This window comes from Leptodactylus fuscus, chromosome 2 (assembly GCF_031893055.1).
Source record: "Leptodactylus fuscus isolate aLepFus1 chromosome 2, aLepFus1.hap2, whole genome shotgun sequence".
Lineage (NCBI taxonomy): Eukaryota > Metazoa > Chordata > Amphibia > Anura > Leptodactylidae > Leptodactylus > Leptodactylus fuscus.
The window spans coordinates 100475747-100488007 of NC_134266.1; the positions used below are offsets into that span (position 1 = coordinate 100475747).

A 12261-nucleotide genomic window follows, 5' to 3' on the forward strand; every position below is an offset into this window, starting at 1 on the left:
TCCGTGTACGGGGATGCATAGGGCTCCTTTTTTGCGGGTCTGGGTGTACTTTTTAGTTCTATCATTTTCGGGAAATGCTATTGCTTTGATCACTTTTTGTTCAAATTTTTATCAGAATCAAAACAGTGAAAAACGGCAGTTTGGCACTTTTGACTATTTTTCCCACTACAGCGTTTACCGTACAGGAAAAATATTTTTATAGATTTGTAGAGTGGGCAATTTCGGACACAGGGATACCTAACGTATGTTTTTCACAGTATTTAACTACTTTTATATATGTTCTAGGGAAAGGGGGTGATTTGAATTTTTAATACTTTTTTAAAAATTTTATATTTTTTTACTTTTTTTTTACACTTTCAGTGTATCCCACTTAGTATTATCCCCACTGCGGAGAGCTGGGTAGCGCTGATGCAGCCTGTGAATCCCACTTTAGCGTTAGTGGGTAGACACTGTGACAATCATTATTTTGGATTCTCCCTTCAATGTAGCTCTTAAAAGAGCTGTTGGTTTTCTTCTCCTCTCCTCTCCTATCGTATCCCTGCCTAGCAGAATCTAATCCCTATCTAAATTGACGGAGACCTCTGTCTGTGACCAGGTGTAAGCTCAGAATGACGCGAAGCTGGGCGGCGCTGTTTTTATGAATCAGAGGTCACATATTTTCGGCAGCCAATGGGTTTTTAGTATTTTTTTCAATGTCCCTGTTGTCATAGTTCCTTTCCCACCTCCCCTGCGCTGTTATTGGTGCAAAAAAAGCGCCAGGGAAGGTGGGAGGGGAATCGAGTTTTTAGTTAGTATACCACGCGGTGTTCGATTCGATTCGAACATGGCGAACAGCATGATATCCGATCGAACATGTGTTCGATAGAACACGGTTCGCTCATCTCTAATAATTCTGCATGTTCTTGCATATTTAATTTAATAAATTTGGGCCACTGCGTGAGATCATTTCTAGAGCAACCATATTGTGGCACAACCACACATCTGACATAAAATGATCAGTGCATGAAAAATGATAAAGGATGATAAATAGAGATGAGCGAACAGTGTTCTATCGAACACATGTTCGATCGGATATCAGGGTGTTCGCCATGTTCGAATCGAATCGAACACCGCGTGGTAAAGTGCGCCAAAATTCGATTCCCCTCCCACCTTCCCTGGCGCCTTTTTTGCACCAATAACAGCGCAGGGGAGGTGGGACAGGAACTATGACACCGGGGGCATTGAAAAAAATTGGAAAAAGTCATTGGCTGCCGAAATCAGGTGACCTCCATTTTAGACGAATAGTGGATTTCAAATCCGGGTCATATGAGAATGTGAACTTTGTGACTATGAGACAGGGATAGCTGTACAGGCAGGGATAGCTAGGGATAACCTTTATTTAGGGGGGAATGTTATTAAAAATAACTTTTTGGGGCTCTATCGGGTGTGTAATTATGATTTTTGTGAGATAAACTTTTTCCCATAGGGATGCATTGGCCAGCGCTGATTGGCCTAATTCCGTACTCTGGCCAATCAGCGCTGGCCAATGCACTCTATTAGCTTGATGAAGCAGAGTGTGCACAAGGGTTCAAGCGCACCCTCGGCTCTGATGTAGCAGAGCCGAGGCTGCACAAGGGTTCAAGCGCACCCTCGGCTCTGATGTAGGAGAGCCGAGGGTGCACTTGAACCCTTGTGCACCCTCGGCTCTGCTACATCAGAGCCGAGGGTGCGCTTGAACCCTTGTGCACACTCTGCTTCATCAAGCTAATAGAATGCATTGGCCAGCGCTGATTGGCCAATGCATTCTATTAGCCTGATGAAGTAGAGCTGAATGTGTGTGCTAAGCACACACATTCAGCTCTACTTCATCGGGCTAATAGAATGCATTGGCCAGCGCTGATTGGCCAGAGTACGGAATTCGGCCAATCAGCGCTGGCTCTGCTGGAGGAGGCGGAGTCTAAGATCGCTCCACACCAGTCTCCATTCAGGTCCGACCTTAGACTCCGCCTCCTCCAGCAGAGCCAGCGCTGATTGGCCGAATTCCGTACTCTGGCCAATCAGCACTGGCTAATGCATTGTATTGGCGTGATGAAGCAGTGCTGAATGTGTGTGCTTAGCACACACATTCAGCTCTACTTCATCGGGCTAATAGAATGCATTGGCCAGCGCTGATTGGCCAGAGTACGGAATTCGGCCAATCAGCGCTGGCTCTGCTGGAGGAGGCGGAGTCTAAGATCGCTCCACACCAGTCTCCATTCAGGTCCGACCTTAGACTCCGCCTCCTCCAGCAGAGCCAGCGCTGATTGGCCGAATTCCGTACTCTGGCCAATCAGCACTGGCTAATGCATTGTATTGGCGTGATGAAGCAGTGCTGAATGTGTGTGCTTAGCACACACATTCAGCTCTACTTCATCGGGCTAATAGAATGCATTGGCCAATCAGCGCTGGCCAATGCATTCTATTAGCGTGAACTGAGATTGCACAGGGGTTCTAGTGCACCCTCGGCTCTGCTACATCAGATTGCTACATCTGATGTAGCAGTGCCGAGTGTGCATCAGATGTGTAGTTGAGCAAAACTGACTCAGCACTGCTAAGTCTCTGCATTCGCATAGGAATGCATAGGCCAGCCTTCGGCCAATCAGCGCTGGCTCTGCGGGAGGAGGCGGAGTCTAAGGTCGGACCTGAATGGAGACTGGTGTGGAGCGATCTTAGACTCCGCCTCCTCCAGCAGAGCCAGCGCTGATTGGTCGAGTTCCGTACTCTGGCCAATCAGCACTGGCCAATGCATTTCTATGGGGAAAAGTTAGCTTGCGAAAATCGCAAACTGACAGGGATTTCCATGAAATAAAGTGACTTTTATGCCCCCAGACATGCTTCCCCTGCTGTCCCAGTGTCATTCCAGGGTGTTGGTATCATTTCCTGGGGTGTCATAGTGGACTTGGTGACCCTCCAGACACGAATTTGGGTTTCCCCCTTAACGAGTTTATGTTCCCCATAGACTATAATGGGGTTCGAAACCCATTCGAACACTCGAACAGTGAGCGGCTGTTCGAATCGAATTTCGAACCTCGAACATTTTAGTGTTCGCTCATCTCTAATGATAAAGCAGAGCACAAGTACAATACTTTGTCACCCCTGTATCATTGGATATGATGATGAGTAATGATGCTATATGAGAATGGAATTGTGTGTGCGTTTATCAAACAAATTACAGAGGTGTCCGGTTACCCTGTCCTGTCATTGTAAGGAGGTCAGCTCATGGGCCAGATGTGTGTGCCCCTTGGGAGTTTCCACCTAATAGACATGCATCCGGCCTAAACATTAGGCTGTTTAATGGGACTTTAACTGTGAATCTCTGGCCTTAGGAGACTTATATGACCCATCATTTCTCCACACTCTCATAATATTTGCAAGATTGCATAATATTAACACTACATGATGAGAAGAGGAAATACATATTAATGATTTTACAAATGGCCAAACATTTAATTGTGTTCATGAACTTCTAAAGAAGGTACTGACATTGTCTGCACAGCTTAATACACAAGGTAACAAATGAATAATGTGCAATATCTAAAATTATTCAAGTTGGTAAACATAGGTAAGTATGTAGAGAAAGAAACAATTATTCAGTCATCTCTAAGCCTTCCTTAGCCAGTATTTTAGTGAGGAGAAGCTGAGACATTCATTTTGTAGGAATGTGAAGCCTGTTGTGAGGCCAAGAAGCCAGCTGTGTTTAAAGTACTTATTCCAACTCCTAGTGTAACTGGGTGTGTCTGACTAGAGCAGTGAAACCATCATGACTGCTATATTACTTCATCATGCAGTCATTTTATTGCCCTGCATTAAAATCTTTATGATTTACTTCAAGGGATAAAATACTGTGCATTCAGTATTAAGTAGTCTCACTGCATGACTGGAAATTTGTAGAAATATGAACAAATGCTAAAGCTATAAAAGATAATATTTAGAGATGAGCGAACGCCGTTCGATCAAATACATATTCAATCGAATATCAGGCCGTTCGAGGTGTTCGATTGCAATCGAACACCATGAGGCAAACGTAGTAAAAATTCGTATCCCCTCCCACCTTCCCTGGCACGTTTTTTGCACCAATAACTGCGCAGGGGAGGTGGGACAGGAACTACAACAACGGAGACAGTTAAAAAAATTGAAAAAACCCATTGGCTGACGAAATCAGGTGACCTCCAATTTAGACGAATGGTGGATTTAACATTCAATTAATTTGGGACTGTGAACTATGTGACTGTGAGACAGGGACAGATCTACAGGCAGGGTTAGCTAGGGATTACCTTTATTTAGGGGGGAATGTTAATGGAATGGGGGAATGTTGGGAACTCACCCAGCACTTTGGGGCTCTATCTGGTCGGGATCCCTGTCAGCTTGCAATATGAGCGAGCTGACTTTTTCCCATAGGAATGCATTGACCAGTGTTGATTGGCCAGTGTACAGCATTCAGCCAATCAACACTGGTTCTGCTGGAGGAGGCGGAGTCTAAGATCTGTCCACATTAGTTTCCATTGTGGTCCGATCTCAGATGTAGCAGTGCTGACATAGCACTGCTTCACAGAGAAGCGGCAGAGCTCAGCACACACAGAGCTGCAGAGCAGAGCTGAGTGTGCAGCATGCTTCAGCGCACACTCAGCACTGCTTACAACAGATGCAGCAGAGCTGATTGTGCAGCATGGTTCAATGCACACTCAGCACTACTACATCAGATGCAGCAGAGCTGAGTGTGCAACAGGTTCAGCTGAACCCTGCTGCACACTCAGCACTGCTGCATCGAACTGCTACATAGGACACTGCTACATCGGCCAGCACTGCTACATCAGGACGTGCGCTCAGCTCGACTACTCTGGAGTAGCCAAGCTCAGCGAACGGCCAGCTCTGCTTCATCTCCGATGTAGCAGTGCTGGCCGATGTAGCAGTGTCCAATGTAGCAGTCCGATGCAGCAGAGCTGCACCTGCTACACACTCAGCTCTGCTGCATCGGACTGCTACATCGGACACTGCTACATCGGCTAGCACTGCTACATCGGAGATGAAGCAGAGCTGGCCGTTCGCTGAGCTTGGCTACTCCAGAGTAGCCAACACCAGGGAACCTGCTACACACTCAGCTCTGCTGCATCGGACTGCTACATCGGACACTGCTACATCGGCTAGCACTGCTACATTGGGCTGTGCGCTCAGCTCGGCTACTCCGGAGTAGTACCGAGCTCAGCAAACGGCCAGCTCTGCTTTATCTCTGATGTAGCAGTGTCCGATGTAGCAATCCGATGCAGTAGAGCTGAGTGTGTTGCAGGTTCACCTGCTACACACTCAGCTCTGCTGCATAGGACTGCTACATCGGCCAGCACTGCTACATCGGGCCATGCGCTCAGCTCGGCTACTCCGGAGTAGCTGAGCTCAGCGAACGGCCAGCTCTGCTTCATCTCTGATGTAGCAGTGTCCGATGTAGCAGTCCGATGCAGCAGAGCTGAGTGTTTAGCAGGTGAACCTGCTACACACTCAGCACTGCTGCATCGGACTGCTACATCGGACACTGCTACATCGGCCAGCACTTAAGGTTGAGCCGATCTTGAAGGATCTTCAGGATCATTTTTAAAATCCGATTTCCGATCATTCGAAGATTGGATTTTAAAAACGTTCCTATTCACTACACAGCATGTAGTCCAAAAATTGTTTCAATTTTTGGATGCCACGCTGTGTAGTGATTAACCCCCCCACACACACATACTCTGGTGTCCACTTACCTGTATAGCTGCAGCTCCCAGTTCTTCTTGGTACGATCCTCTGTCCTTCACATGTTTTCCGAGCGCCCTGCGCCCCACCCCCGCCTCCCGAGACTAGTATTATAGAGAAGGCAGGGCTTAGGAGAGTGTGGGTGGGTACTGGGAGGGGAGACATGAGTGATACACTCATATTTCCCCGCTCACACTCTCCAGCCGCATCAAGCTCCACTTACTATCTGCATCTCTACAATGCTAGTCTAGGGAGGCGGGGGAAGGGAGATGTTTAGCACTCAGCTCTGCTGCATCGGACTGCTACATCGGACACTGCTACATCGGCCAGCACTGCTACATCGGAGATGAAGCAGAGCTGGCCATTCGTTGAGCTCGGCTGAGTGCACGGCCCGATGCAGCAGTGCTGGCCGATGTAGCAGTGTCCAATGTAGCAGTCCGATGCAGCAGAGCTGAGTGCTAAGCATCTCTGAGAACTCCTTCAAGACTACCTCTTGAAGCTCATCAAGAGAATGCCAAGAGTGTGCAAAGCAGTAATCAAAGCAAAAGGTGGCTACTTTGAAGAACCTAAAACATAAGACATATTTTCAGTTGTTTCACACTTTTTTGTTAAGTATATAATTCCACATGTGTTAATTCATAGTTTTGATGCCTTCAGTGTAAATCTACAATTTTCATAATCATGAAAATACAGAAAGCTCTTTGAAAGAGAAGGTGTGTCCAAACTTTTGGTCTGTACTGTACATGTTAGGTATCCCTGTGTCCGAAAATGCCTTCTCTACAAATCAATAAAAATATTTTTATTGTATGATAAACGCCGTAGCAGGAAAAAGAATCAAAAGTGCCAAACCACCGTTTTTTCACTGTTTTGCTTACAATAAAAATTTGAATAAAAAGTGATGAAAGCAATACCAATTCCCCAAAATGCTAGAACTAAAAAGTACACCTAGTCCCGCAAAAAAAAGATGCCCTATACATCCCCGTACATGGAAGAATAAAAAAATTACGGGTGTCAGAATATGGTGACTTTTAGAAAAAAAAAATTTGGCACAGTTTTGGATTTTTGTTAAGGGGTTAAAATAAATAAATAAATAAAACCATATAAATTTATCTCCAGAATCGTACCGAAACATAGAATACAGGTGACGTCATTTTGGCTGTACAGTTAACGCCGTAAAAACAAATCCCGTAAGAAAATCGCTCAAATGCACTTTTTCTTCAAATCCCCCCCCATTCTGAATATATTTCCAGCTTCCCAATACATTGCACAGAATAATTAATGGCGGCATCAAGAAGAACAATTTGTCCCACAAACATTAAGACCTCATATGGCTCTGAGAACAGAGAAATAGAAAAGTTATGGAGTTTGGAAGGAGGGGGGAATTCAAAAACGCAAAACGAAAATCAAAAAATGCCGTCGGCGGGAAGGGGTTAAGAGTGTTTGCTTGTAAAATATTTAAATGTTTTCTAAGAGATGTATCCTGAAGAATTAGGTCATCCTCAGTGTCAATTAGGAGGAGGAAACCCCCCCCCCATGCTACTCTCATACAATCTACCACTGCAAGTACTAGTAAGAAAAATGTGGTAGCAACAGCACTACTTCTGGTTTGGACAGCATCGCGAGTAGCCACAGGGTTGCTGTACTTTCAGATTATAAAGGTGAAGTTTTTTATTACTTTTCTCATTCATCTCAATCTCAGCAGGATATAATACCCATCATCAGAGAAACAGCAATGCTGAGTCAGTGTTCGGTGTGTTACTCCTCCCACTCCTTTGATGTTGTAATGCATAATTTACCACATATAGACTTTCTGCACTGCCAACTATGTCCTTCAGCTTCATCTTCACTGGCGCAGATGTGATTCGCTAGTAGTGATGTAGCATGCATCTGCTGAAAGAGATACTCCTCCCAGCCCAAGTCTGGCTCTTCTTCCATTAGTGGCAGTAGGTGTGGTAGTTGTGCTGTAATGGGCACAAGGGGAAAATCTGGAGGTGGAAATTATAGGGGAATGCAAGAATCCCATTTCAATGATGAGTCAGAAGAAAGGGGGAAGATGATGACTAGAGATGGGTGAACCTCTGGAGATCATTCGTTTTCAGCGGCTCAGGTTCCTTATTCCTTTCGTGTTGAGCAAGTTCAGTATGAACCACACCTTAAATTGGTTTAAGGTTTATGGTATTTTCAAACCTCTGCAGATAAACCTCCAAGTCCCCATCCTTCTCCATAACAGGAAAGTTTTGTAGATGAGGCCCCTGTGTATGGATATTCTGGACTTTTTTCTCCACCTTACGTTCTACCGCTTCTCTCTCAGTTTGTTGATATTGGAGGATCAGCTGTAGATACATGCTAGAGTCACTGGGGCTCTGTTATTGTAAAGCTATTTGCAAAAGAAAAGTCCATTCGCTCCAGAGGGCTAGGGCTTCTTGTCCTGCCAGGAGAAGTTCTCAGGAATAGGGTTAACTGCTGGACTTTCTGGAGTGATGATGACTTCTTAACCCAGCACTTCAGGATACTGCGCCAAATCCTGCCCCACCAGTGCAGAGATCAGCAGGTCCTTGTTCTTCTCAGCATTTGCACATCCAGCTAAAAGCAGTGATTGCTCACTAAAGGGGAATCTTGTACCGGATTCCCTGTTAGTGAGCGATCCGGTCGACCACACATATGCAAGTATAGAGGACTCTGTGTGCCTTCTCTGGCATACGTGCCATAGGTTCGCCATCTAAAAAGACCCCAGAGTATAATCGTTTGTGGGTTGTGAACCCCGAAAATTTTCAGTTCAGCAAAGCACAAAATTTTTGCAATATTTGCAATGAATACTGTATGGGCCACATTATATTGTGTGAAGGGGCCACTATGAGACATTATACTGTATGCTGGTCACTATGAGGCATTATACTTTGTGGATGGGCCACTTTGAGAAATTATACTGTATGGAGGCCACTATGGGACACTATAGTGTGTGTAAATGGGACCGTTCAATATGGCAGTGGGGGACGGGAGGAGTCAAAAGTTTGCTATGGAGCCCAGTCTTTGCTAGTTACGCCTCTGGAAAGGGCTGACAGACTTCCAGGGAATTCTATATATTTAGTCCCTGTTTTTAATCACAGACTAGGCCTTTAGAGTTTTACTGTGTGTCTGCTCTATTTGGCAACTGTCTCCTACATTTTATTACAATAGTGAAAAGTATGGTCTACTGATGTATTACTGGAAATGCGATAAAATGAAAGAATACCACAGTCTATAGATAAACATATTTTAGTTACAATATATCTTTAAAGCCTAATACTTTTTAAACAAGTTCTATCTTTTAGTTTAAACTGCAATAACTTAAATTTTATTACAAAAGAAAATATGCCTATTTCAACTTGGTTTATTTTTCTTTAATCTTTTATTTTACAGGAGGTGACTATGAGAACTTGGGGCATTCTACTTTTACCTCTGATCCTAATTTTGTTTCTAAAAGTAAATGGTCAAAGGCGTAAACCTCGTCCAACAGTAGTTCGTCCACCTAAAAGACCAACTCCACCTCCAATAGAACCTGTGGAACCCACAGATCTTCCCCCGCCACTTCCACCTGGCCCTCCATCTATTTTTCCCGATTGTCCCCGTGAATGCTACTGTCCTCCAGATTTTCCTTCCACAATTTATTGTGACAGTCGTAATTTACGCAAAGTTCCAGTTTTACCATCTCGTGCCAGGTATGTCTACCTGCAAAATAATTTTATTGAGGATCTACCAGAAGAAGCCTTCAAAAATGCCAGTGAAATACAGTGGATCAATCTTGACAACAACCGCATTAAGAAGCTAGACAAAAAAATCCTGGAGAAAATGGAAAACTTGACATACCTGTATATGGAAAAGAACCAGTTAAAAGAAGTACCATCTTATTTGCCGCCAAGCTTGGAGCAACTTCGTCTCAGCCGCAATCAGATTTCCAAAATCCCATCTGGTGTGTTCAACAAAATGAACCATCTAATCTTGTTGGACTTGCACCACAATAAGTTAAGTGATAATGTGTTTAACAAGAATACATTCAAGGGTCTAAAGAATCTTATTCAGCTAAATTTGGCACACAATATACTAAGGAAAATGCCTCCAACTGTACCAGATACCGTGAATCAACTATTTCTTGACAGAAATAACATAGAAGAAATCCCTGCAAACTACTTTAAAGATCTCCCTAATTTAGCTTTCCTAAGGCTCAACTATAACCAGCTCTCGGATAAAGGACTTGATAAAAACACTTTCAACATTTCCAGCCTTTTGGTTCTACAACTGGCCCATAACCGATTTACATCAGTACCATTCATAAGCCAGCAGCTGGAGCACCTCTATATGAATGACAATGTAATAGAAAGTAAGTTGCATTTTTGCATGATCCTTCATAGGATATAACCATAGTTCAATGTTTTGTTGCAAAAGTTCTATTGGTGCTTTGAACGCTCATTTTCACATATTGGCAGTGGCGTAACTACCGTAGAGGCAGCGGAGGCGGCTGTCACAGGGCCTGGGCCATTAGGGGGCTCGGTGACAGCCGCTACCACTGCGTTTTTTTTTTTTTTTTAATAGGCCGTTACGGGCCCTATTCACTCGCTGATCCTGGCTGGGCCGGGATTGGTAAGTGACGCCGCGGGCCCCACAAATACTATCATTATACTCGGGTGTCTTTGCAGACCCCCAAGTATAATGATCGGAGGCCCGGGAGAGGTAAGGGAACGTAAAAAACACTGTTACTTACCTCTCCACGATCCTGCCAGGCCTCCGTCCTACTTGTCTGACGTCTCTGACGTCACATGAACCCGGCCTGCTTCCCGGGTCATGTGACGTCCGACGTCATACAAGAGGGCCGACAGCGGACAAGACAGTGTAGGAGCCAGGGGACAGGTAAGTAACAGTAATTTTTTATGTTATTATTCCCCCGGGTCTCCAATTATTATACTCTGGGGTCTGAAAAGACCCCAGAGTAAAATAATTGTTTATGGATGTCCACTATGGGCTATAATACCGTGTGCAGGGACCACTATGGGCTATAATACTGTGTGAAGGGACCACTATGGGCTATAATACTGTGTGCAGGGGACACTATGGGGACATAATACTGTGTACAGGGGTCACTATGGGCTATAATACTGTGTGCAGGGGCCACTAAGGTACATAATACTGTGTGCAGGGCTTACTAAGGGACATAATAGAGTGCGGAGGAGGGGGTCGGTCGAGGTCTTCGGCGTCGGTGTCGGTTGGGGGGGGTCATGTCAAAAGTTCGCCACGGGGCCCCGCCATTCCTAGTTACGCCACTGCATATTGGGGCAGGTTTATTAAACTAAATATGTCAGAATTTTGACTTAATTTGCACCAATAAACTTTTTTCTTAAGATGGTGTCTCTTACATCAAAAGGGTTATATTATTTGGGATTAATTTACAACAACATGCATAAAAACTGCAACAATTTTCTGGCATGTTTTGTCAGAAGCTAAGTCAACTAAAATCCCTTTTCTACTGCAAGGTACTGGAACTTCTGACTGCTTTAGTTGTTTTTAACTGTGAAACATTACCAGAAAGTACCTGATACTGAGTATTTTGTAGTGAAGAACTCCCCCAGTAATAGTCTATGCATGAGTACTGTCAGGAGGGAGGGGCATTCCTCACTGCTCAGCGTCATGGCTGGGTGGTAAGGAATGCTCCCTCTGACACTAATCAAATCAAATCAAATAGGCTTCATTGGCACGTCCGAATGGATATTTGGCATTGCCAAAGCTAGTAAAGTGTGCGGGGGGGGGGGGGGGGAGTCGAGGGTGAGAGTATGGGGTAGGGGGGTGGCTGATTTGGGGTATAACAGTCCATGGAGTCTCAACTTCCTCTTAGTTGGTGACCGCTATATGGGGAGGTGGGGTGGGGCAGGAGGTTTGGGGTATAACAGTCCGTGGAGTCTCATCTTCCTCTGGTTTGGTGACAGCTGGACACGTATTGGGCAGCGATCTCCACAGTGGTCTCTTCTTCTCCCAGTAGGATGTAGAGTTTCCTCTTCTCGTCTGCAGATATGAAGTCTGGGATGTGGGCAGAGAGTCTTTGGTAGTAGACGGCCCTCACAGCTGAGTATTTGGTGCAATGTAGCAGGACATGAGTCTCGTCTTCTAGGGCCCCCTGGTCACAGTGCCGGCATAGTCTGTTCTCCCGTGGCTTGTACGTCTGCCTGTGTCGCCCCATCTCCATCTCCAGGTTGTGGGCGCTCAGTCTGTACCAGCTCAGGGTCTGTCTGTGTTTGGGGTGGCGTATTCTCTCCAGGTAGGTGGCCATGGTGTAGTCTCTTTGCAGTGACTGGTACACGGTGAGTTTCTTGGAGTTATTTATTGCGCTTCTCCATTCCTCGAGGTACCGCTCTTTGTCTCTCTCAATGACTCCTTTTATTTGAGCCTTGTTCAGGGCATGTTGGGGGTTTTGGCTTGGCAGATGGCTGATGCTTGGTTGGGGGATATCAGTTTTTCTCTGGGCTCTGTGGCTCAGCCAGGCTTGGTGGTGGT

At 45.2% G+C, this 12261-nt stretch overlaps 1 protein-coding gene across 1 annotated transcript in view; it reads left to right on the plus strand.

Annotated features, from left to right (window-relative positions):
- PRELP (proline and arginine rich end leucine rich repeat protein) overlaps positions 1-12261 on the plus strand; it is a 96296-nt gene that overhangs the window by 29649 nt on the left and 54386 nt on the right. The window contains exon 2 of the mRNA XM_075264337.1: positions 9142-10099. Coding sequence (XP_075120438.1) covers positions 9151-10099 — 949 coding nt within the window. The 5' untranslated portion in view covers positions 9142-9150. The remainder of the gene's footprint in view (positions 1-9141; positions 10100-12261) is intronic.